Source organism: Panthera tigris, chromosome A1, assembly GCF_018350195.1.
Source record: "Panthera tigris isolate Pti1 chromosome A1, P.tigris_Pti1_mat1.1, whole genome shotgun sequence".
Taxonomy (NCBI): Eukaryota; Metazoa; Chordata; class Mammalia; order Carnivora; family Felidae; genus Panthera; species Panthera tigris.
In genome coordinates, this window is record NC_056660.1 from 196260414 (window position 1) to 196287038 (window position 26625).

At 52.0% G+C, this 26625-nt stretch overlaps 1 protein-coding gene across 2 annotated transcripts in view; it reads right to left on the reverse strand.

Annotated features, from left to right (window-relative positions):
* AFAP1L1 (actin filament associated protein 1 like 1) overlaps positions 1-26625 on the reverse strand; it is a 62129-nt gene that overhangs the window by 13543 nt on the left and 21961 nt on the right. The window contains exons 1-14 of one of the 2 annotated variants that reach the window (XM_042994595.1): positions 21551-21797; positions 21295-21423; positions 20465-20548; positions 19580-19677; positions 17891-17999; positions 14029-14154; positions 13155-13366; positions 11028-11207; positions 9009-9101; positions 6551-6644; positions 6156-6308; positions 4465-4676; positions 1689-1834; positions 993-1065 (exon numbers count right to left, since the gene is read on the reverse strand). In XM_042994595.1, the coding sequence (XP_042850529.1) occupies positions 993-1065; positions 1689-1834; positions 4465-4676; positions 6156-6308; positions 6551-6644; positions 9009-9101; positions 11028-11207; positions 13155-13366; positions 14029-14154; positions 17891-17999; positions 19580-19677; positions 20465-20548; positions 21295-21337 (1623 nt within the window). In that variant the 5' untranslated portion in view covers positions 21338-21423; positions 21551-21797. Of the gene's footprint in view, positions 1-992; positions 1066-1688; positions 1835-4464; positions 4677-6155; positions 6309-6550; positions 6645-9008; positions 9102-11027; positions 11208-13154; positions 13367-14028; positions 14155-17890; positions 18000-19579; positions 19678-20464; positions 20549-21294; positions 21424-21550; positions 21798-26625 lie in introns of those variants that run through there. The other variant, XM_042994587.1, reaches the window with a different exon arrangement.

Below are 26625 nucleotides of genomic sequence, written 5' to 3' on the forward strand. Positions count from 1 at the left end.
CATCTAGTGCTTGCAATGATTCAATCAGGTGGCTTTTATGGATTCATCTGAAGCCAGCAAGTGAGGACCAGAGAAGTGAAGCCCAAGGTAACCCGGATTCAGCCCTGAGTCCAAAGTTCATGCCCCTAGGTACTAAGCTGTCTTGCTACTGAGCTCTTGCAGTTGAGGAAGATCTCAAGCTGCATCCACTGGCTCATATGAATCTGAAGAAGGACCATATAAGTGGAAGGAGGATGGCTGGAGAAGTTTCTAGAAAAGGGAGTCTCAGAGGTGAGAGCTCTGTGTCATCCAGCACTGTCTAGGGCAGGGGTCCTGGCGCACAGATATGTCTGCTTTCCTTGGCAGCCGGATCCCCTCTTTCTCCCCTAGCCGTGAGGCCTGACCTGCCCACCGGTGTCTGATCAGAATGTGGCTGTCTGGCTCTCCCGTGGAAGGAAAAGACACGGGACATGCTGCCAGAAGCAGTGTGGTTCATGTGATGGCTACAGAGGCCTCGCTGTAAATGAACGAGCTGGCCTCTCCTTGATTTAGTGAGCAAGACAGGGAGAGTCTATCCTGGAAGCTGAAGCCCAGACTGTGGATGCCACAGATGAAGGTCTATGGGAGTGGCCACCCAGTTAGTGCCCCCGCTCCAGGCCCCACTGAGTCAGCACCATCAGTCTGGAGAGCAGTAAACAGCTGGAGAGCCCAACACCTTGCTCAGACCGGCATAGTGCTTTGCATTATATAGAGTCCTTTCCTCTTCCTGATCTGGGGAGCTTTCTGTTGCACTACCCAGGCTCCTGTGCTGAGGATTCCTTATCTGAAGCCATGATCTATGGTAAGAAGGGTCCTCCCTCCCCTTCCAGCTGCCGGGCAAATGAAAATCATCTGTGAGGCAAAGATAAAAAGACACAGTGACAGAGACAGAGAGAGAGAGAGAGAGAGAGAGAGAGAGAAAGAGCTGATCAGTGGCCTTTGCCACGTTCCCAGGCACTCCCAAGGGACCCTACCTGTATCTTTTCATAAGGAACATCATCATACACACGGGGTTCAGGCCACTGATCCTGGCAGGATCTTGCATACCTAGAAAAGGTAAGGTGCAATGATGATGGCACTTTGTGGCTTACGGTGCTTTCCTGTCCACTCTCGTTCGATTCTGGCAGCAGCTTGCGATGGATGTTGGAAGGTTAGTAAGGGCAACCGTGGCAGGCAGCACTGGGTGGTTGCTGTATTAAGGCCTGGCAGGCAGGGACCCACGTGATTCTCATAACCACCCGAGAGGCAAGTAATTCATCACCTCCATTCTCTAAGCGAGAAAACAGGATCCAAGCTGGCAAGCAACCGCCCCAAGCTGTTGCTCATGAGAGTTGAGGCTGGAACCCGGCTCTTCTGTTACATACACCAGCCCTGAGCCTGCCTGATGCCCGAGGGTGTGAGAACCTATGGTTCCGTGGCTTAGAGCCGAGCCCAGATCATTACCCCAAAGGGCCTCTGCTTTTCTGCTCATCCCATCCACAGCTTCCCCTGACCCTGGACCACCTCCGTTAGCCAGCTCACTCCTGCCTGCTGGAAGGGGAAGGCACCCCCCTCTGACCTCCCAAGGAAGTGGCGTCCTCCTCAGCTCTTCCTCCCTTCCCTCCCACTGCCCACAGCTGGGCTCAGAGGCTCTGAGAGGCTGCTGCAGGCTGCGGGGAGCCGACCCTTACAGGAAGGAGTTGCGCCCTGCGCTGACGATGCTGGTTAAGGTCTCCACGTCCACGTAGTCATAGTGCAGCGCCTCGGGGGTGACTTTGGAGCCCATCTCCGCCAGCAACAGCCCAAGCCAGCGGCCCATGTCCTCTGAGCAGTTTGCCTGAGGAAAAGGAGGCACAGGCTGATTGCACTTCAGTACTGTTAGGGCCTCAGGCTACCTGCTCACTTTAGCCGGACCCATATTTGTATAGTACCTGCTGTGTTCCCAGTACTTCCGGGTCCAAAGGGAACAGGCCTGCAACACACATCCAGAAACCCGAGTGGCTCCTTACCTTTTCTTTATTCAGGTTTTGGCTCTAATGCAACCTCCTCAGAGAAGTCCTCCCTGACCATCTCTCTAAGACACACTGCCCGCCACCACCCCCCCTCCCCCCACTCCCCACTATCTTCAGAGCCATTTCGATGTGAAAACAGCATTTGGGCATTCCCTGGTTTTTTTTCTTAATACTTACTTTTTGCTAGAGGAGGTTGTTTCTCACATAACCCAATCAAAAAATTTTTTCTTATAATTGCCAATGTTTTTGTAGCACTGTATACAGGAAAATTGCCAAGAAGTTGCTGTAACCAAACCCCCTCCGTTAGTTCTCATTTAAAGAGCGTTATTATGAAATCAACTTGGCACACGACTGCTAAACTTGAATAAAGGAGGCACACTTCTTGCCAGAAAGCTCTGTGTATAATTTAAGGGACAAAAGAGACCTATCTCACCCTCTCAAAAGTAAAAGTTGAGTGACAGAGGCAATATATCTTGAAATTTAAGAAATGGGTGAGGCAGTGGGTACTGGGCAAAGAAAACAAGGTCCAGAGGCTGGGTTTTGGTTCTAAGATAAGACCAAGAGGCTAATGACCCCCTTGGAGCCTTGGATAAAGCACCTGGGAACCCAGGCCTCAGTTTCCTTGTTTGTACTCTGAGGGAGGAGTTCTTTAATGTTTCTTCAGCATTAACATTTTAAATTCTAAAAAGCCAAAGGACTGATATGCAGAAGAGAGAGAGACTCAACACATTCTACAGGACCTCAGAGAGGAGGGTGAGTGCCAGGAGGTGGGAACAACAATGAGTGGGTGGGATGAAATCACATTTTCATTCAGCCATTTGTTCAACAAATAGCAAAAGAGGCCTTAGTATGGGCTGGGCATCATGCTGGGTTCTGGAAAAACAAAAGTATATGAAGCAGGTATGATTCCTGTCTTCACAGAGCTTCAAGATTTCAACTCAATATGGAGCCATCTTTCTAAAAACACAGCTGCTTGCACTTTCAACAATAGCCAAATTATGGAAGGAGCTCAAATGTCCATCAACTGATGAATGGATAAAGAAGATGTGGTTTTTATATACAATGGAATACTACTTGGCAATGAGAATGAATGAAATCCTGCCATTTGCAGCAACGTGGGTGGAACTGGAAGGTATTATGCTAAGTGAAATAAGTCAGTCAGAGAAAGACAGATATCATATGTTTTCACTCGTATGTGGAATTTGAGACACTTACCAGAAGACCACGGGGGAAGAGAAGGGGAGAAAATAGTTACAAACAGAGAGGGAGGCAAACCATAAGAGACTCTTTTTTTAATTTCATTTTTTTTATTCACATCCAAATTAGTTAGCATCTAGTGCAACAATGATTTCAGGAGTAGATTCCTTAATGTTCCTTACCCATTTAGACCATCCCCCCTCCCACACCCCGTCCAGTAACCCTCTGTTTGTTCTCCATATTTATGAGAAAAGACTCTTTTTTTTTAAATATTTAAAAAAATTTTTTTTAATGTTTATTTATTTTAGAGACAGAGAGACAGAGCACAAGCAGGGTCAAGGCAGAGTGAGAGGGAGACAGAATCTGAAACAGGCTCCAGGCTCTGAGTTGTCAGCGCAAAGTCCGACACGGGGCTTGAACTCACGAACCGTGAAATCATGACCTGAGCCGAAGTCGGACACTCAACTGACTGAGCCACCCAGGTGCTCCGAGAAAAGATTCTTAAATGCAGAGAACAAACTGAGGGTTGATGGGAGCGGTGGGGGGGGGGGGAGGGGAAAATGGGTGATGGACATTGAGGAGGGTGCTTGTCAGGATGAGCACTGGGTGTTGTAAGGAAGCGATGAATCATGGGAATCTACTCCTGAAGCCAAGAGCACACTGTATACACTGTATGTTAGCTAACTTGGCAATAAACTATATTAAAAAAAATAAAAATAAGAAATAAAAAAAAATACATAGCTGCTTGATAAGGGCAGGCTGCCTTGAAGGGCAGCGGTTTACCTGAGGTGGATGGCCACTGGTGGGAAGGTTTTAGAGGGGATTCCAGAATCAGATCCGGGTTAAATCAGACTAGGGGCTTCTTAGGCTTGGGATTTTAAGATAGGGGTGAATAAACAAGCCTTGGTTCTAGAGTTTTCCAGATATAGCAAATAGAAACGCAGAATGCTCTGTCAAATTTGAATTTCAGATAAACAACAGATACTTTTTCAGTATAAGTATACCCCAAATATCGCACGGGATACACCTGTATTACAACCATTGTTGTTTATCTGAAATTCCAATTTAAGTGGGCGTGCTGTATATTAACTGGTATTCCTTCTTGGTCACTTGGCAGTAGTTGGGCTTACTTTTCCTTTTTCCTCAGTCCCTGTAATGTCAGGAGCAAGGCCCCCCCACCCCCAACAAAAGCCCACACCCAGGCCAGAGCTCCTCTCAGCCGCCACCACCAAGAACCTCCTGGATTCTCTCTTCTCACCTCCAAGATGGCGACCTCTTGTCGGTTGCGCAGAATCCTGAAGGCAAATGGATGTCTGGGCCCAAAGCCTGGGGCCACCTCACAGCCATGGAGAGTAATGGCATTCACATGGGTCCGCAGGTCTGTGTGGTCCTTGTGGAAGTACAGGGTGTTGCATTTCAGACGACACCAGCGTTCCCTCCAGCCTTGGTTCACCAACACGTTCAGGTAGCCTGGGAGGGGGAGACCGGTGGGTATGACCTCCTGACAACCGGCCCTGGGGAAACCCAAGGTGGGGGCTCTGAGTCAGGTTCCTGGGTCTATATCCTGTGGACGAAGTGCCTGGACAATCCTCATTCTCTAGCTGGAAGAAGGAACCTCGCGGGTCCAGGATCCGCTCACTTTCTCTGGGCCTGTGACCTCCGGTACCCTCTTCTCCTGAGTTTCATTTCCCTACATGAAATGAGGATTGATACTCACGTTCCCATACTGCTACACAGCCTTTGTACCACACTGAGCTTGGTGAAAAGGGCAGGGACTATTGTATGGGTGAATAAAAGACACAACTTTCCTCCTCTCAAAATACCAGAGCTATTAATGAGACAGAAAATAATGGGTGATGCTGACACCTGGTGGCAGCATGTGGGAACAAAACTAGCCAAGAGAAGGGGCTGGTGACCAACAGGTTTAAGAATTCCTTCTTAACATTTTAGGTTTCAATCAATTTTCCCCCGGTAACATGCCCTGATTCACTGGTTACAAAATATTTCTTTATAGCCATGTGCTTTTATAATATTTTTTTTCAAGTTTAATGGAATATTACTGCATATCCAAAATACAGAATTTTCTGTTGGATTCCAGTACATGGAACATTGCATTAATGTGAACAGACTAATATGTCTTCCCTTCCGAACCGTATCTAACTCATACTGAATGCATTTATTTATTTATAAATGTTTTATTTATTTTTGAGAGAGAGAGAGCAGGGGGAGGGGCAGAGAGGGAGGGGGACAGAGAACCCAAAGTGGGCTTTGCACTGAGAGCAAATGCAGAACTCATGACCTGAGCTAAAGTCGGATGCTCAGCTGACTGAGCCACCCAGGTGCCATTTGAATGCACTTATAATAAAAGTACTTAAAGATTTTTATCCAAGAAATTTCCTTATAAGACTGGGTCAGGGCGCCTGGGTGGCTCAGTCTGTTGTGTCTGACTTCAGCTCAGGTCATGATCTCATGGTTTGTGGGTTCAAGCCCCATATCCGTCTCTGTGCTGGCAGCTCAAAGCCTGGAGCCTGCTTCAGATTCTGTGTTTCCCTCTCTGCCCCTCCCCTGCTCGCATTCTCTCTCTCTCTCTCTCTCTCTCTCTCTCTCTCTCGCAAAAAAAAAAGACTGGTTCGTTTACACACCCGGCATGTTACGTGCCAAGAGGAAATAAGATACTCTCCCTCCATCACAGTGTAGGAAACTGAGGCCCAGAGGCAGGTGGTGATTACAGCTAAGGTCACAGGGAACACAGAAATAGGGGGGTCAGTTGGCTTTTCCTTCTGCTGAGTGTCGTGGAAAGGCATGGAATGTTGATGCCGTGGGGGTTAGGTAGGATTCTCTCCTCTGCCTTGGGGGCAAGGTGGAGGAGGCTCAGAGGGTTTTCTAGCTTAGCCCAGGGGTCCACAGCAGCAGGGTCTGAACATCCTCCTCCTGGTGCCCAGGACCCACCACAGCACGGAACCTCCTGATCGGGGCAGGATGTCTGTAGGCCATCAGCCAGCGGCTTCTTCTTGGAGAAGCTGATGATGCGGGTGATCTTGCGGCCTGCAGCCCTGCTCATTGAACCCTTCAGCTCTGCCAGACTGCTCTTCTTCCCTTTGCCTGTTGCCATGGAGATGGGTTAGGGGAAGGGAGGGAGCCCCAAGTCCCAGATCCACCCACCCCGGCCTTCCCAGCGGCCCTTTCAGCCCGCACGTGGGGCCTGGCTGTGGCTGCAGGTATGGACGGAGCAGGTCACCCTACCCAGATCTCCAGGGTGGTCAGGACCTGCTCCGCGCTGTGTGCCCAGGCAGGACCCCTCCCGGCTCTGGCATCCTCCAGCCTGAGCCCCCAGAGGCTCCTACCATGGTCGCAGGCCTCCCGGCGGCCCAGAGTGGAACAGTTATCACCCATGCCCAGGCTGTCCGAGTCTGAGGTCTGCTTCTCTTGAGACAGTCTCTGGGGAGGGACACAGACAGCCTCATGTCAGAGGGCACACTCAGAGGTCCCCCTTTGTTGGTTCAATCCCCCCAACCTCTGCACATGATGATTGCCTAACAAATATTTGTCAGCAACTCTCACGTCCTGACACTATGCCAGGTATGGGGAAAACAATGCTGGCTTAGGATGGTCGTGTCTTCGAATCTCTCACAGCCTGTTTGGGGAGCCAGGCAATTAGGTGTAATAAATTCCCAGGGTTTTCCATATTTGGCATTTAAGTGGGAAGGTATTTAAGTGGGATACTGATGTAATGCAATTGGTTTAGGGAGTGATCGCCAGTGGCATCGTGGGGACAGACTGTAAGGGAAAGAGCCACATAAGACAGCGTCGTCCTGGGCAAGGTGAGACGCGGGAAAGGGAGGCGCTGAGATGACAGGATGTAGAGAAAGGGACGGGTTGGCATGTTCAGAATAGTTAGGGACCGGGAGATATCAGTGGTGACAGGAGAGGGGTCGTTAGTCATGAGAATGTGGGAAAATCCTTTCCTCTCCCTAAGGCTCTGTTTTCTCACCTGAGGCACACCCTCCCCAGGGAGCCGGCCCAAGTGCAATGGCAAGGCCAACAGGCAACAGACCGAATCACTTCTAACACTTCCGCAAAGTGCTGCCCTCTTGCTCTAAAAAGCTCAACTGTGCCAGCCAGACTTGGGACGGGATTGAAATGGCACCAACCCCTTTAAAAAGAATTACAGAGCTCTGCGGCCTCTCCACCTTTCCTGCCAATGACTTCCCAGACCAGGCTCAGGGATGCTTTGCTATACGCACAGAACTTGGGGGCAGGGGGAGATAGGAGAGGCCGTGCGCTCCCCCCCGATTTCCAAAGGCTGGAAACATGGCAACGGTCAGAATTGGGCCAGATCTGTCAAAAGCATAATGGATCTCCCCTACAGGGAGAGTAACAAGTGTGAAACAAGTTATTTGTTTCTATTTGTTCTGCAATGGTGTACAGGTGGTTAAGTTTTTCATCAAGATAGAAGGCAAATACAAAACACATTCTGAACACTTTGGAACTGACTTAATGACGGTGACACTTCACGTACAAGACTCCATGGAGAGACAGAGCCACCGATACCATGTCCCCACTCCAAACACACCCCCTTAAATATTTGAGCTGCCCTCCCCCTATACGCTCGGCCCCAGGAACATTCCTCTGCACATGCCCGGGACCGAACCACGGCACGCACCTGGAGGTGCGTGTATGCGTCTACACGTTTATGCCGTCAATGTTGCTTTCCTTCAGGCCCTACTAATGGCAAGGGCCAAGTGAGGGTAGGGTTTCCCTTCTCCAGCATCTGCCTGGCATGAGAGCCCCCTACCTGTCCTCTCCTAGGGACTATATGCTGACCCTGCAGCTTTGCTTCCACTGTGCCCCAGCAGCCCCTGTCCCTTGGCCCACCTCTGCCCCCATACAGTGTCGCCCTTCCTTACTAGCTGTTCACTCTCACAAATGTGCTCTCTCCGAGAAGCTTCCCCGACGCCTGAGACAGGGGCAGGCCCTTGGGTACCTGGTACTCTTCCCTCCCAGCACTCCGGCAGCCCAGCATTCGCGTCTGCCCCGCCCTGGGGAGCGCAGCGTGTGTCTCTGTTAGGATGGCTCTTGTGCACCTGCCACACGGCGCTCCCGGCCTGCTCCCCGAGTAGAGCTCAGTCTGCCCCTCCGTGAGCGATGGGATGGCGAAACCATCAAGAGCCAGGTGTCTGGGGGTATATACATCCTTGCTCTGTTTCTTACTGACTCTGCGCCTTTGGGCAAACCTCTCTGTGCCTCAGCTTCCTCCTCTGAAAATGTGACTCATCAAAGAGTTGTTGTGGAAATTAAATCAGGCCATTCATGTAAAGCATCAGGGACACTGTCGGCCACACAGTCATACTCTATAAACACTAACCTTTATTATATCATGTGAGCCCCGTGTGTGTGGGTTTGGGGCTCAGTCCCTTCATCACCCACCGGCACCTGGCAAAGCAAAGGCACTAGGCACATACTTTCCGACTGCCTGAGCAATCGTTAAATGACCGCCTCGCTTGCGTCCCATCGGGCCACACTCTTCTGACAGTTTCCAATTTGCTTTAAATGGCTCCGGTCAACGGCGACTTCCTCCTGTCCTGGCGGTGTTAGTTACTCCCTCCTCTGGCTCACACTGCACCCTGGACATGGGCATTTGTTCATTCGTGCGTTCATCAATTCAGTAGACGTTTATTGATACGCTGAGGTGCCAGCTCTATGGCTTGGCTTCACCACCAGCCTGTGAATTTCCCCGGGGGCACACCCCCTGTTGAGTCACCACTGCCTGGCTCAGAGGAGGCCTTGTGGAGACAGATGTACCTTGTCTAGGTCCAGCTTGCACACGAGGACTGGGGATCTGGGCATGTCTGCCCCCTCTGTGCCCCCGGCAGGCCTGCTCACCTCTCGGATGACCTGTGGAGAGGACACACAGCTGTGAGCAGGTGGGCAGGGATACTGTGGAGGCAGCAGGAATGGGTCGATGTGGCCTCCCGCCACATGTATGGGGCCCATCAGGGTTTGAACACGGCTTTCTCCTGTGTCTACCCCTTGAATCGAAAAGTCAGGGGGCTGGGAAACAAGAGGCGTGGCTTCTAGACCTGGCTCCGTTGCTAATTAGTTGTGTGTGTGGCTTTGCGAAAGCCATTTTCTCCTCTGGGCCTCGCCTTCCCTGTCTGTAACATGGGGATAATACTGGCCCTCTGCTTACGTCCTTGGGTTGCCTGAGGACCAGTGCGATCGTGGGTGTGAAGGGCCACGTGAACCAGGACGCCCTGCACAAGCGTGAGGGACTGTCTTCTGTGACCGTGCGGAACCTCCGCATCAGCCTGTAGGGTGGCCGGGGCCGTCTCCTCCATTTTGAAGATGTGGGAGCTGAGATTCCATGGCATTCACATGACCTGAGCATGAAATCAGATTGGCCGCCACTGGTTGCTCACCAATCCGTGGCTTTACGTGGGTTATCCCACTGTATCCCCATAGCAGCCTTGAGGGGCAGGGACAAGTGGGATCCCCATGTCACAGATTAGGATGATGGGGCTCTGAGAATGAAGCCATGGTTGCCTGACCTTAACCTCTGGACTCATGACCTGCCAGCATTGGGATGTCAAGACTGTCTCCAGTCCAGGCTCAGTCTTTAGTCTCAATCTCCAGTCTAGGGCTCCTTCTGCTGACCCACCCGGCCCCTGGAGGGCAGAGGCTCCCCAGAAAGCAGGTTCTCTCACTTCCTTCCCCTCCTGAGACAAAGATAATGAGCAACACTAAACATCCCAGGGGAGAGCTGGTTGTCACAGGAAGGAAGGGAGGCTAGGGAGGGAGGAAGGTGTTTGGTTGCTTTGTTTCAGCAGGAAGATCAGAGGAAAAGGCAGAAAGGTGTCAGAGTGAAAGAGGGGCAGGGTGCAGGGACATGGCCGGGGGTAAGGGACTGGGGATAGGGGCCCCACCGCCATCCCACAGTGATCACTGACAGTTACTAAGTACTTCCTGCCTAGGGGGCACCCTATTAAATGCTCTCTAGGATCTTTCCAAGAACCCTTTTACAGAAGAGCAAACTGAGGCACAGATAGGCAAAGTCATTTGCAGAAGATCACATAGCCAATAAGTGCCACTTAGGCCTGGGACTTGAACTCAAGTCCGTGCGCCACCAAAGCCCTCCCCTGTCATCACTATGGCACCCTGCCCATGGCCTTTGGAGGAGATTTCCTTGTCAGCTTCTAATCCTGGCTCAAATCACTCGGTTGTGTGACCTTTGGCAAGTCACGTCAGATTCCTGTGTCTCAGTTTCCTCATCTGTACAATGGGAACGATAATAGTATATGAAGTCATGTATGTGAAGCTCTTAGCGCAACACATGCCACGAAATAAGTGCTCAGCATATGGTAACCCTAATTGTTCTGCAGGCAGAGGCAAGATGCAGAAGCCGGACCACAGGTGGAGGTTGCAAGCATGCACAGTTCACCTAAGACAGGAAGGAGCTTTCCTTTTTTTTTTTTTTTTTTAAGGATTAGCTTTATCTACTGATAAAATTAGCTTCCTTTAAAGATATCAAGCTCCCCATTCCAGGAGGTACACATGTGCAGCCTGGACAAGCCCACAGTAAGGGTGTCAGAAAGAGGATTCAAGTAACTAGAAGGAAGGCAGGACTCCAGCCTGGGGTCTGTCTCCTGGAGATGTCTGAGCCCACTTCCACAAGTAAGCCCTCGCCATGCACAGGTCGCCGATCACCACCCTTCCCCTGAGCAAGGCCTGCTCTCCCAGGGATGAGAGCCCACTGTGCTGAGAGCCGGGCCTGGGAACAGAGGAAGGAGGGGCGGGAGGGGTGGGGCAGAGAGGGCACACTACCTTGAGCCACTCCTCGGCTTGCTCCCGGCTCTGTAGTGCCAGCACCAGCACCTCGGTAGCCCCCTGGGAGAAGCGCAGCTCATGCCTCTTGTGCCGGCTGTCCTTGGGCACGTAGATGACGCTGCAGATATCCAGCGCCAGCCTCAGATGCGGCTGCCGGTCCTTGGAGCTTTTGTAGCACTGGGCAGGAAGAGACGGGGTCACCCTTCTGGAGGGGAGGGCGGAGGAGGACTTGGGGGAGCTCGACCTACCCCACAGAGACCTCCCCCACCAAGCCCAGCTGTGGGCACTGCATGAAGACAGAGGCTGTGGCTATTCATCCCAGAGAAGAGTAGTCTGGAAAGGGGGCATTTTTGGACAATCTTCAGATCTCAAGGGCTACTGCGGGGCCCCAGGGGCACAACCACCCATCAGGAAGAGGCAGATTTTAGCATAAAACTAGGAAGACCATTCTAGTCTAAAGAACCAGAGAAGACACAGCCTGGCTCGGAAGGAAGCCAGCTCCCTGCTCCTAATGGGCTACCTAGCAGGAATGTGGGAGAGAGAATTCTAGGCATGATGGAAGACTGGGCTTGGTTTATCAATAGTTTATCAATAATGATTATCACTTCCCAATTCTTATTATGAAGCCAGCATTACCTTGATACCGAGACCTGACAATGACATTCCAAAAAAGAAAAATGATAAGCTCATCTCAACCTGGTTGCAAAAGCCCTACAAAAAAATTAGCAAATGGAATCTGACACATATAAAAAGCATACTGTAGCAAGACTTTATTTATTCTTTATTTATTCTGGGATTGCAAGAGCGCACTAGCCTTTAAAAACCAACACTATAATTCATCATATAAGTAGAAAAAAAAGAAAAGCCACGTCTATCAATAGACACAGAATAGGCATTTGATAAAATTCCCCACCCATCTGTAGTATAAATGAGCAAACTAGAGCTACAGAAGGGGGACTTCCTTAATGTGATAATAAAGACCTTCTACAGACCTCTCACAGCAAATATCAGCCTTAATAGTGAATTATTGTAACTCTCCCTTTGAGCTCTGGACTGAGACAAGGACGCCTGCTCTTCCACCGATGGTTACATTGTGTTGGAGATCCTAACCAATGCAATATGTCAAGAAAAAAAATGGCCTAAGGAGTGGGAAGAAGGGTCATGACCTTGGGACTGGTTCTGGCCTGGGGTGAGCTTCTCACTGCTCCAGGATGAAAAAAATGTCATGTTTCAAATGAGTATCTGTTGGGCAAGGCTTGTCAACAGACTTGGGGTTAAACAGCTATGAATATTTTTGAATTATGTCCGCATTCCTACTCTGGAATTAAAGGCACATTTTCTTTTACAAAATGATGGCAAATTAAAAAAAAAAAAAACTAAGAAAGCAAGTTCCATTGTAAGTGCTGCATGGGCTCAGTTTTAGAAAAGACAGATGTATGGAAATGAGGGTAGAAATATGTATATTAAAACTTAACAGTGGTTAGCCCTTGATCAATGGGATTGTAGGTGGCTTTTGAAAAATGGTTTTCATCATGTTTTTCTCTAGTTTTATAAATGAACACATTTACTTGCCTAATGAAAACAACAAACATTGTTTTAAAGTGATTGGGGTGCCTGGGCGGCTCAGTCAGTTAAGAGTCTGACTCTTGATTCCGGCTCAGGTCATGATCTCACGGTTCATAGGTTCTAGCCCCTACGTCTGGCTCTGTGCTGACAGTATGGAGGCTGCTTGGGATTCTTTCTCTCTCTGCCTCTCCTGTGCTCATGCTCTTTCTCTCTCTTTCTCTCTCTCTCTCCCCCCCACCCCCACTCTCCCCTGCTTGTACACTTTCCCTCTGTCTCTAAAATAAAAATAAAATAATTTTAAGTGATAAAAAATTCATTCCTGGCAAAACAAAACTTGGCAACGTCTTTATCAGGTCTTTGAATATGTATGTGTGTGTGTGTGTGTGTGTGTGTGTGTGTGTGTGTGTTTCCATTCTGCTCTAGTGGGAGAGCCTCTGTGCACAAAGCAAGCCCAGAGGAACTGAGGCAGACATGCCTGCACACACACACACACACACACACACACACACACACGTAAGGCCACGTGAGGCCCAGAGGCACATATCCGCAGCCACTCACCAGGAGCTGGTCCTCCTTGATGACGGTCAGCTGCTTGGCCCATTGCCCGAAGCGCTTTTTCCGCAGCAGGAAGGCACATATCCTGCAGTCCCTCACCAGGTGCATGGAGGCCTCCTCTGAGGGCCACTGGTGCGTGGGCTGTGGCCCTTTCCCTTCCTCCTCCTCCTCGTCGTAGGACTCGTAGGAGCTGCTCATTGCGTCAGAGTCGTTGTCTGCAGGAACCACAGGAAAGGACCCGCTACTGCCTGGGAGGCACCTCCATATCCTTGTGCAGATGTCCTTGCCCCGGGGTCCCGGGACCAGGAGGGGGTGGGCGTGAGGTGTGATCGTGGTGATCACTAAACCCGCACATGGGCACCATGCTGTATAGATTTACCACTGGCCTTGCGATCTCGGTGACTTCACTTCCCAGAGTCCAGCTTTCTTATCGGTAACATGGTCATAATGAAGGACAGTATCTACCTCATCCGGCTGTGAGCATCAGTGAATGCAGAGCGTTCAGCCCAGTGCCTGGCACTCGGCGGGCACTCAGTGAACATCAGCTACTGTCATTACCCCAGCAGCTTCACATCCACAATCTCAAGGGACTCTCACGGCACCCGCAAATCCCCAATTTATACAGAAGGCAACTGGAGGCTCAAAGAGAATAAATGACTCATTCGAGGTCAGTCACCAAGGATCAGGGCGAGGGTTAGATCCAGGGCTCCTGACTCCCATGCCAGTGGTCCTTCCACTGAACCCTGGAGTCACTGAGTACCAGGGCTTGGGGCTTCTGTGGTGACCCAGAGGGGCTGGCACACACGTGTATTCCAAGGATCAGGTCAGGCCTGCTCTCTGAGGACAGAACCCTTCTGAATACCTGCCCCGTACTTACAGGAGTTCTTTAGCTCCCCATTCATCCTGGTCGCAGGGTAGCTGCTGTCTGCATCCTCGTAGTAGCCGTCCATGATGGAGTGGGCTGGGCTGCAGCCATCTGTGGGGTTGGTCGAGGGAGCAGCACCTTGGAGAGAGACAGGCAGACTGCAGGGGCTGTGGCTGGGGAAGACCCCAGACACCCTGGCCCTGCTTGGGGAAGAGACAGTGCAGCTCCCTGCAGCTCCCTGGCCATGGTGAGGGGCCTCCTCTCTGCTCTAGCTCCCCACATGCTCTCTGTGCTCCTGTGACCAGGAGCTGCCCTGCTGGGCCCTGTCACACCTCCAGGCTGTGTTCATGCTATTCTGTGTGCTGTCTTAGCTTTTGCTAGAGAACTCCTACTCATCCTTCAATACCCAGATCAAAGATCTTTCTTCTGACCTTCTCGGGCAGAGAATAGTCAGCCCCTCCTCAGTGATCCCACAGCATTGGTGTGTGTGTGTGTGTGTGTGTGTGTGTGTGTGTGTGTGTATCTTGGTCACAGCTCTGATCCCTGTACAGCAAGCAGTGGTGCTCCAGCTGCCTGGGCTTAGTCCCCCTTGTCTTCTGTCACCTCAGTCCTTCCACTCCCCTCCTGATGCATATGCTTGCTCCCTCTGGTGAAAGCGATTCTCCTAAACCTCTGTGGCTATACCACGGAGGAACTGGACTGAAGAAGATAATGGTAGTGCTTGCAACAGTGACCACAACAGCTGTCTACGTGGAATTTTCCCAGCACATTCCCACTGAGCTGGCAGCACAGCGCAGGGGTGGGGGCTATCTTAAACTGTATTCTGCATCGGAGCTACCGGGGTCTCTTTAAAATGCAGATGCCCGGGCTGTACCCCCAGAGATTCTGATTCACTGGTGTGGGCTGAGCTGAGGAATCTGCATTTAAAAAAAAAAAGTCTATTTAATAGGGCATTACAAAACATGGAAAAATAAAAACTATACGGAAGTTCAAGAAATTGGATTTTTTTTTCAACAGTTAAGATTATTTTGATCCAGATGGTTGCTGGGGCATGCTCTAAAGGTCAGTGGGCTAAGGGCACGTGCTTTGGGTTGGATCAGATTTGAGATAAAATTTGTCGCCACCATTTGTTTAGTGACGTTGGGGGGAAAAATCCCACAGTTTCTCTGCATTTCAGGGTCTTCACCCTAAAGTGATGTGAACAGTGCCCACCTTGGACGAGTGATAAAATGCATGTAAGCTCTTAGCCCAGCGCCTGGCACACAGAATGTGCTAGATGGATGCTAGATGTCATTATTATTTTCATCTCCTTTGATTCCCATAATGCAGGGAGATAGGTATCAGCCCCATTTTACAGATGAGGAAACTGAGGCTCCACACAGTTTGCTAGTGACAGAGCCTGGAATAAGAACTGAGGTTGCCCGCTCAGGGAATAGGGGCACATACCTTCTTCCAGGAAGCCTTCCTTCTTCACCCAGTACAACTGGCTGTCAAACCACACTGTTCTGCAATGTGCTGCTCTGGGCTCCCAGCCCCTACCATCCATCTGTTTCCTGAGAACAGCAGCACTCAAATTCCCAGCAACTGGGATACCCAGTGCTAGCTCCCAAGTGATGGCCCCAGCCTGCCCTTCCCAGCAGGCTCTCTGAAGCCTCAGATGCTGGCAACATCCTGTGAGGTGGATGGTGGGGGGAGGTGTGATGGGGAAGAGGGAGGGGACACCCGGGGCAGTGCTCTTGAACACCTGGCAGGGCTGGACACCGGGTCAGAGGAAGGATATTCCCTGATGGGCTTGGCGCCCTCTCCCTGGTCAAGCTCCCTGACCCTTCCTGAGGCCCGCCCTTCCCTCCTGCCCCAGGATCCCTGCTGCCTCATCTGAGGGGAGCCATGAGCTCCCTCGGGAGGTGGAGGGGCCTCACCCAGCTGAAGGGCTTCACCTGGGATTCAGGGCCCGGCAGCACTTTGTCTCCGCCCTCCTCCCCTGTCCTCAAGTGGAGAACAGAACAAAGTCACCTGCTTCCCATACAAACCGCCGCTTGGAGCCCCACAGACACCAAGAATCTCAAGGCTGAAGACAGCCACTGATCCCCTGGTCCAACCCCAGCACTCCACTCTGCTTTAACTAGTTTATTAGTGGTGAAAATAATATACCGCAGTAGCCCAGAGGTGGAGAGAACCCAGGCGTCCATCAACTGATGAAAGACTAAACAAAACGTGGTCTCTCCCTACACTGGAATATTACTTGGCCATAAAGAGCAAATGAGGGCTGGTACACGCAGTGACGCAGATTAACCTTGGGAACACTACGCTAAAGGGAAATAAGCCAGACGCAAAAGGCCACACATTGTATGATGCTATTCACGTGAAATATTCAGAATAGGCAAATCCATAGGGGCGGAAAGCAGACTGGTGGTTGCCAGGGGCGCAGGGGGAAGGCGAACAAGAACGACTGCTTAACGGGGATGGCGTTTCCTCTTTGAGTGATGAAAAGGTGTGGGAACTGGCTGCACAGTCCTGTGAATGTACTAAATGCCACTGATTGCACACCCGTCAAATGGTTGACACGGTCCATTTCACGTTATGTGTATTTTGTTACAATACAGAAAATATGCCCAGGGCGAAAAGCACAATCAGTACAAAAGAGTATGAATGGGAAAGTATGTTCCCTTCACCCAGATTTCCATTCAATTCCCACAGGGGAATGCTGTTGACAGTTTCTTGCATATCCCAGGAGAGTCATTTAAATGAATGCAGGGATGCATGTACCCCATCAAGGAACAAATGGAATCCTATTAAATGCAGTATTCTGCAGCGTTTGAATGTTTTTCAGTGGCTGTATCTTGGAATTCATTTCTGATCGGCCCAGACAGACCTATTTTATTTATTTTTTGGCGGCTGGAAGATATTCCACTGAGTTACTGAATGACAGGATAGCATCGCATAAACATTATCTCATACAAGTTCAACTACGAATGCTGGGGCACACAAAGACCAGGATAGAGTCTCTTGTGTGTCACGTGAAGTTCCTATATCCAAGCCAGTGACTTCTCTGATCCTCAGAGAAACACCCATTTGTTTCACTGCGGGAGGAAACCCATTAAGAGGTCAGTCAAAAGCAGAGACTCTTTGTGGCCGATTTAAGAGATTTTTCAAGTGTAATTTGCACCAGTGCCCTCTAATTATTTTATCGGGTCCACCTATCAGTAAAAATGTAATCATATAATGTACTTCCATTTATTTACGGGCAAATTATATACATATATGTCTTTCTCTATATATATAGACTGCTTACAAGCATTATGCTATTATTAGATTATAAAGACTATAACTCTAAAACATTGACATGGAAAGTTTTTAAAAGAAGTGTTGAGCTAAATATAAGTAAAGCTTCTATAACTTCCTACATCGTTTTGTGAATTCCCTGGGGTGACCACCCTCTACATGGGAGACCTTTTGATTTCAGCCATGTGCTTTTTTATCCTAGGCACTGACTTTGTAACCTCGCCCACCTAGAAGATGCGGTCCTGCTAAGTACAAACCATCTCACCAGTCCACCGAGGAGGAGCACTTAGGCCAGCAGCAGGTTCAGTGCTAGGACCCAGGATGCAGCGGTCATTTGTGCACCTCCATCCAGGCACATCTATATCCATGGATCCAGCCCCTTTCTTATTTTCAGGGCAGGGAAGGGAGTTGTCCAAGACCGCACAGAACTGGGACTGGAACCTAAGCCCCTGATCCCTGGGGCCACGCCCACTGACCGCCCTCCCAGGCCCCATTAGAGAGGCCAGGTTCTCAGGACGTAGGTGGGGCTGGACGGTGCTGGCCTTGGAATGCCAGCCCCAGCAGGACAGTCCCGCAGGGGACGAGAACTTACTGTGGGAGCTGATGTACTCAGGGGACTTGCCCGGTCCCAGGGGAAGAGCCTCTTCATAGTAGTCCTCAGGTGGGGGCCTGTTGGGAAGCGGTGGAGGCAGGTCGGCTGCCTGAAGGGGGACAAAGGAGGCGGATGAGACCTAGGCGGCCAGGAGAGCGGAGGGAACAGGCGGAGGGACGGGACGAGGCTGGGGCAGGGGGAGGCCGGAGCCCCTAGGAACCGTTTCTGAACGGAAGCCATAACTTGTGACAGAGTGGCAGAAGGGCAGAGGTGGGAAGCTGTTTGCCGACAGTTTGCTTGGTTCTCTCCTCCTTGCCCAACTTGTTGAAGCGTCAGGGCTTCTCTGTAATATCTAAAAGCTGTGTGGGCTGCCACACAGAGACGTAGCTAGTGCTTTTGATTAAGCACGTGCAGAATTATCAAAAGCTACGGTGACTTCTGCAATACTCTGGAACCACATCTCTATTCAGGTGAGGGACAGCAGGACAAGTAAATGGAACGTGTGTGAGTTAGCGAGGCAATAACGCCTTAGGCTCTGGGGCCAGGGAACCCCTGCTCTACTGGGATTACGCTCCATCGCTTACTAGTGGTGGGACACTGACATGTCACTTACTCTAAGCCTCAGTTTCTTTACCTGTAAAACGGGGACATTAATGGCGCCAACCTCCATCAGTTGTTGGGAGCATGTAAAGGACGCCATAAGGGGTCAGCAATTGGTACCACTGGATGGTGATGATGATAGTGAATTAGGTAGTTGACAGATAATGTTTGATGTGATTATGGGCCCCTTCCCTCAATTCCTTGGACAAAGGCTGGGAACCCTAGACATGATCCAAACCTTTATTTTATAGGTGATAGGCTCAGAAAGGAAAGGTGATTTGCCCAAGACCACACAGCCGCAGGGGGGAGGGCAGAGGGCCACCAACTCCTGGTCCAGAGCATTCCCCATACTCCATGTTAATTATCACGGCAATTAGAAGTTGGGGTGGGGAACATCCCATGTGTTTAAAGGGAAGGGTCAGTTCACTGCATCATCCCTGCTCAGCATGGGCACAGTGAGCACATCATGAGCCAGTGAAATATTGTCACAGCCTGTTTCTCCCTCCCTCCCTCCCTCCCTCCCTCCCTCCCTTCCTTCCTTCTTTCCTTCCTTCCTTCCTTCCTTCCTTCCTTCCTTCCTTCCTTCCTTTTCCTTCTTTCCTTTCTTTCTTTCTTTCTTTCTTTCTTTCTTTCTTTCTTTCCTTTTTCTTTCTCTTCCTTCCTTCCTTCCTTTTTCTCTTTCTTTCTTTCTTTCTTTCTTTCTTTCTTTCTTTCTTTCTTTCCTTTTTCTTTCTCTTCCTTCCTTCCTTCCTTTTTCTCTTTCTTTCTTTCTTTCTTTCTTTCTTTCTTTCTTTCTTTCTTTCATTATTTATTCATTTGAGAGAGAGAGCGGGGTAGAGAGAATCCCAAGCAGGCTCCACACCCAGCAAAGAGCCCAACTCAGAGCTTGATCTCATGACCCTGAGATCATGACCCGAGCCAAAATCAAGAGTCAGACGTTTAACCAACTGAGCACCCCCCTCCCAGTTTCTCCCCTCAGAACAGGGTCCTACACAGCCAGGAGGGTCCCAGGCGTTAGGGGGAAAGCTCCCCTGATCACTTCAGAGGGACAGAGGGCTGGAGGATGTGGGAACCCAGGCTGTGACTCACATGTCTCAGAGATGGGCTCTTGGCTGGCTCAGGGCTGGCTCCTTTGCAGGGCTCCCCGTCATCCTCTGGCAGGTCCCGGAGGTCACTCAGGTCACAGTCTACCGAGGGTCAGGCCATTGGGGCAGAGAAAGCAAGGATGAGCACGGTAAAACGGGAAGAAGGCTGGATTTGGGGTCAGGAGGCCTCCACCCCCTCCTTTGTTAGTGACATTGGGCAAGTGACTTCATCACTCTGAGACCTGTTTGGCCTTCTCACCTGTAAACCGGTCCCAATAATCCCTCACCTTGTCTGTCTGCCAGGGTTATCAAGAGGGTCCAATAAGACCCTATCTGGTGTGGTGCTTTGGAGGGTTTCAAGAGTTGGGCAGTGAAGGCAAAGTGTCTTCCCTCAGTCTCTCAGTCCCCGAGACTTCCACCTGACCCGCAGCTCTCTCCATGCAGAATAGTGCTGTCGGCCCTCGGGAAGGAGCAGGGGCCAACACGCCCTGCCTGCCGACCAGCGGGGCTGCTCCCATGCCCACGGTGCCACTCCGCTTTCTGGGAAGCTCAGGGACCGCCCATCCCCGGGGCCAGGCGGCCACTACCGGTGGACGTGAGTGGCAGGGGAGAGAGAGCACGGGACACGCCATACCTTCTTTGGCCTGCGCGTCATCCCTACCTCTCCTCCAATCCGGGGGATGATTCCCATGACCATACAGACTCTGACTAGGCTTTCAGACCTGGCAGGGCCCAGGGAGGCCAAGCGACTTGCCCGAAGTGACTCAGCGTTGCAACGTCGGAGCCGGGCCCCCACCGCGTCCGAGGGCCCTTCCAGAGGCCGGGCAGGGGACTCACACGCGCAGGGGGAGGACGGCTCCCAGTGCAGTGGTGGGAGAGGGCCGCTCACCGAACTCCTCAAAGAGGGACTCCACGAAGCTGGGCCCGGAGTGGAGGTCCGCTGTGTTCACATATAGGCAGGAGACTTCTTTGGCTGTGAGGAGAGGGGTGAGTACGCCGGCAGTGAGGAGGGAGGGGGACCTGTCGCCACTGAGGAGGGCCCGGTCTCCCCCTCCTGCTACTGGGACTCGAACCCACCGGGACACGGCACCACGGACCGCGTACACGCGCACTCTGCGTGAGTTCCCGGGTTCTCAAACTTTGTTCTTATTTTTATTGTACCTGAGCATCTCCTTCTGCAAGTGAAACGGGGCCCAGGGCCCGGCACTGGGGCTGCTCTGGGGACTGCCAGGGGACAAACAGGGCCGAGCACAGTGGGCCAGCCACGGCCCCTCCCACAGTGCTGTGAGGGCTGCTGATGACATCGGCCTGTTCTGTCACCGGAAGTGAGGCTCCGAGAGTCACCCAGTGGTGACAGCCCCCCCCCCCCCCCCCCCGTCACTCAGACCCCTCCAACACTGCGGGACACGGCACAGCTCGTCGGAGCTGACTCAGCTCTGGACTTCGCAGTGATCACCTCGCGGGGCGGACGAGGACGCCTGCCGCTGAGCACATGGCGTGCGATGTGCGTGCTGCATGGTGTGTGTGGAGCGTGGGTTGCGTACGTGAGTTTCAGTGGCTCGAGGGCGGAGGCGTACGAAGAACACGCCCAGGGTGGAGAAGGAACAGAGTGGATGAGGACGTGGGCCACGCGGCGAGCCCTAGGCTTCCTCGTGCCGCAGGCCCTGGGGAGTTACTGAAGGTTCTTGAGGAGCCGGGGGCAGAGTGCCAAAGGCTGACCTGGGAGGGGCTGCAGGCTCTGCAGGATGGAGGCCACAGCCATCTTCTTCTCCAGGGCAGTGTCGCTCAGGTCCTCGTGGTCCAGGAGGCTGAGCAGTCCCGTGAGCTCGGGGAGCAGCTGCTCCAGCGCTGGGGAGGGAACACAGCCAGGGCTCTGGGTCAGGATCCGGGCCCCGCCTCCGTCCACTAGAGGCCGGGGAAGCAGGGGCTGGAGAGCAGGGCGGGCGCCACAGGGAGACCTCAGAAGCCCTCCCACCTCTGTCCCAGCCGCTGGCCAGTCGCCTCCCGAGGGAGAGTCCTCAGTGAACGCTGATGCTCCTCTGGGCGCCCCCACTCTGCCTCAGACCCCATATGGCCTTGGCTTGAGGACTGACCCTCCCGAGGCCAGCCTGGCAACACTGAGCCCTGAGCAGAGGCTCTCGGGCCTGTCTTTGCCCCAGCACGAGGGGCCTTCATCACTGCAGCTCGAGGCTCAGTGTGGGTGCCAGGCCGGAGCTCCCAGCCATCCAGCACACAGGCAGGAAGGGAGCCTTCCTGTCTCATCAGTTCATACACTTCAATCTCTGGAACCTTCTGTTTCCGGTGCCTTGGTGGGAGCCAAGCTAAACATTAACCCTTCCCACCCCAGGCCCTAAACCGTTATCACCAGTCCTTCTGTGTTCACCAGCGGTTTTCAAACTTGAGTGTATCTAGGAATGACCCGGGATCTCATCAAAACGCGGAGGCTGGCTCAGGTCTGGGGCAGGGCCTGAGACCCTACATGTCCACGGAGCTCCCAGCTGCTGCTGACGCTGCTTCTTGAGAGCACACAGAGCTGCGACATTCGACAACACACAGTCCTTTAAAGACCGGAGCATGCCACAGCCATGAGGTCATGATGTCTCCCTGTCCCAAACGGTAGCTTGGGACTTGGTGCGCCTGAGACCAAAGACCAGCCTCGTTACAGTAGTAGAAACACTAAGAGCTAACCGTGCTGAGAGTCCTGGGTGCCTCAGCCGGTTAAGCATCCGACTCTTAATTTCGGCTCGGGTCGTGATCTTTCAGTTCGTGGGGTCGAGCCCCGCATCAGGCTCTGCGCAGACAGCCGGAGCCTGCTTAGGCTTTTCTCTCTCTCTCTCTCTCTCTCTCTCTCTCTCTCTCTCTCCTTGCCCCTCCCCCGCTCACTCTCTCAAACTAAATAAACATTAAAAAAAATAATAAAAATAAAAGCTAACCATGTTGAGCAGTTATCGTGAGCTGTGCTACGCCTTTCATATGTATAGTCCCATTTGACTCCACTATCAAGCATCTTATGGCTCAGAGTGGTTAAATAACTCCTCCAGGGTCACACAGCTGGTGGAGCCTCAACTGGACCTCGTTTCCTCACTCACTTTCAACCATGGCACTATACTGCCTTACAGTATTTTATACACGCCTGCCAACAAGTTTTGGGATAGGTCCCATGATCACACGTGCTTTTTAGAGGAAGCAACCAAGGCTCAGAGAAGAGAAGTGACGTGCTTGCAAACACACAGATGCCTCAGGAGTGCCAGGCCTTCGGGTACCGCCTCTGGACTCCCAGCCCCCTGTGTTTCTCTCCACTCTGGGCCCCCTAAGGAAACAACCAGACTCTGGCTTGCAGTTACAGGGGCTGGGTGTGTCAGAGGGGCTGTAGCATTGTGCACAAGAGAACCGGCCCTGGGACCAGACTCCCGGGTTCAAGTTCAGGCTCCATCATTCCTTCATTGTGGGACCTTTGCAGATTACTTAGCCTGTGACTCAGTTTCCTCCTCTGTACACGGGAGTAAGAACAGCACCTGCCTTAAATGGCTGCTGTAACGATTAATCATGTCCTGCATGAAAAGTGCCTTGCCCCACGCAGAGTAAATGCTCACCCCAAGTCAGCTGTGACTGCTGTCATTATAGTATTTATTTACCATGCTGGTCTGTGCTGGGAGCATCCGCTCCCTCAGTAGGCCATGAGGCTCTAGACGGCGTAGACTGTGCTAGGAATCTCAGCTTCCTTAGCATCTAGTCTGGGGCCTGCTCAGTGCCCGGGCTCCACGCACAGATGACCACGTCAGGACCTTTTTTGTAAAAATAGAAATCTTACGTACAGATAGCGGCAGTCGTTGGAAAAACGTGGCGTGGCCGTGGCAGTCTCTCTGTGGCATTCCCTCGTCACCTGAGATTTGTTGTAAATGAGCCGAAGGCCGATCCTGTCACCTACACCTCATGAGCTCTCTCCGCCTCGGGGCGCTGAGGCAGGGGCTTTGCGAGCACGGCACAGCTCATCTGCGAGCAGGTCGCGCTGGGATGCCCTCGAACTGAGGCTGAGGAAGGCTGTGGGATGGCTGCACAGCTTGAAAGAGGTGAAGCCAGGTCGATTCTACGTTTGTGTGACTCCTGGAGCTGTCGAGTCGCACGACGGCAGGGGGCGCCGCTCGCCTCCACAGCCCAAGTGCAAGGGGCCTGGAGGCCCTGCTTCCCCCAGGGCCCGAGCCCCTGCACTGCCGCCTGAGCGAGGCTTCTGGGTGGGTGGGTTTCCCTCCTGGAAGCAGGAAACCACTTAAAATCATAACATCATTTTAGGTAAATTTTAGGTGTTGCAAAGGAAATCTTTACAAATGGAGTCACAGACCTCTCTGGCACCTTCATCAGATATATTGAAAGTTAACTCGGTTCTAAAGTATTTACTGAGTGCTGATTACACGCCACTCGGGGGATTCGAAAATGAATAAGACGTTGTTCCAGTGGGTATGCTCCCTCTCCGTCTCTCTCTGTCTCTGTCTCTCTCTGTCTCTGTCTCTCTCTCACACACACACCTTATCGTACACCCACGTCATTACACACAAGGGAAGCCATGCTAAATGTTACCAGGAAGGCACCGCAGGGGACCATGGCAGCTTTCTTGTGGCTCGCAGCCACGGTTCGTATTCGAAAATTCCCGACACGGCTCTGCTATCATGTGGGAATGTCAAGGCCATGGGGCACAGTGACTGTTTAGCCCTCTACCAGTGGCTCTGCAACTTTCTGGCCTGGGGACTCCTTTGCACAATCGAAAAGATTATCAAGGACTCCAAAGAACTTTGGTTCTATGTGGGTTATATCTGTCGATCTTGACTGTATTACAAATTAAGGCTGAGAACGTTTTAAACCAGGAGAATACACAGGCACACATCGCGTTCGCTTTCAGAGCTGTCGCGTCATCACATACGACACAACCTCTGGGAAACTCCACTGCAAACATGAAAGAATGGGAGAGAAAAAACACATACGGGGGGAGGGGGGGAGGGCGCCTGGGTGGCTCAGTCAGTTGAGCGTCCAACTCTTGATTTCACCTCGGCTCATGATCTCACAGTCGTGCGATCAAGCCCCGCCCACACCCAGCTCTGTGCTAGGTGTGGAGCCTTCTTGAGACGCTCGCTCTCCTCCTTCTGGCCCTCCCCTGAGCACACGCACTCTCTCTCTCTAAAATAATAATAATAGTGGGGCACCTGGGTGGCTCAGTTGGTTAGATGTCTGATTTCGGCTCAGGTCATGAGCTCACGGTTCATGAGTTCGAGCCCCGCGTTGGGCTCTGTGCTGACAGCTCAGAGCCGTAGAGACTGCTTTGGATTCTGTGTCTCCCTCTCTCTCTATCTGCCCCTCCCCTGCTAGCCCTCTGTCTCTCTCTGTCTCTCTCAAAAATAAACAAACATATAAATAAATAAATAAATAAATAAATAAATAAATAAATAAAGACATACGGGGTCTGAGTACTATATAAAAGTAGTTTTGACTGCGTGGACTCCCAGAAAGCATCTTGGGGCATTGCCCCCTCCCAACCACACCTTTCTGAGAATTGCCAGCCTTCAATGAATGACCTCGGATTTGCTAAGTCTGCCCCTCTTGTCCATTCCTCCCTCCCATCCTTTGGGTCTGTCATTTTGTGCTGAGGTCCCAGAGATTCCTTCTCGCTGCTATCAGCCAGTGTCTGTCTGTGGCAGCATTCCTGCTTCGAAAGCCTCTTCGGCTTCCAATTTGAGGTTTGTTGCAGTTGTTTCTAAAGCGAGCACAATCAGGTTGTGAGTGAGTTCTCGGCATTGAAATGCGGGAGGTACAGGACCCCAGCTTTGTTAACAACTTTTTGAATGTTTTTCCCTGCTTGTTAACGGGATTCCTAACATGGGACCCTGACTTCTAAAAATGTTCTTGTGTAATGGAGGCATGGTCACAAAAGTCCAGGCAGAGCAAAGGAGAAGGCGGGAACCAAGCAACGCTGGGAGAAGCAGATGGGCAGCAAGGAGACACCTCGTGCCGTGCAGTGGTGGCTTCTGCAGCCAGGAAGGGCCCGGCAGGCAGCAGGTGGTGGGTGGTCCAGGGAGAGTCACACAGCATTTCTGAAGTGCGGCTGGCTGGCGGAGGGAGCATGAGCCAGTGGGGAAAAGCTCAGCCTCCGGGCAGTGAACCTGCGAGAAGCCTCCTGAGGGCCGAGCAGTTACTGTGTGCAAGGCAGTTAGGGCACACCCTCCCGTTTAATCCTCAGAAACTGCACAGGAGGGACCTAGCGTTGCTAACTGCGCCCCACGGAGGGAGGGAGGGAGCGGAGGCTCGGAGAAGTGAGGCTGCCCAACCAGTAAGTGCTAAGGCCGGGCCTGGAGCCCAGGTCTGTCTGACTTCAAAGTGTGCACCTGTGCCTGAATCCTCCACCAGAAAACATGGGCTCAGGGCAGCGGAGGCCGGGCCTGGGGAAGGAAGGAGGCAAGTGGCCCCTCAGAGCCCTCCTGCCAAAGGGCTCTGGGCCAGGACGTCATCAGGCCTCCTGACCAGGGGTCCCCACACTGGCTGGGTGGAGACCCTTACTGTGGGGCTGAAATTCTTGCTCAGTGAGTCTCTCCACTGGGCCTGCAGGTGAACTTCAGAGCCCTCACTGTGAAGATCTCCAGGAAGAAAAACAAGCTCCTCAAAGCATATACCTGACTCAACCCCAGGATCTCAGCCCAGAGACACCTTTACACCCTCCTGGATACCGGGGAGCTTTCAGCCAGTGTTTGGCTCTGCGAAGACAGTACAGAACCGCACCACCCCCCCTCCACCCAGCCGAGAGAAGGTGTGTGCAAAGTGCCGAGAGCAGATACACATCAATAGCCTGTATCCGCGAACGTTCGTCTCTCTCCTTATCTCGTCTTAGCACAGAACTTCCCCCCTCCTCCTCCGTCCCTCTCATGCTGTGGCCCTACCTGACTTCCCAGACTGTCCCTGCTGGGATCCCCACGCCCCCTACACTCCCATCCAGACTGCTCACACTCCCTTACACGCCCTTCGTGGACAGAGCTCTGGAATTACACGGGACACGACTATTCTTTCGCC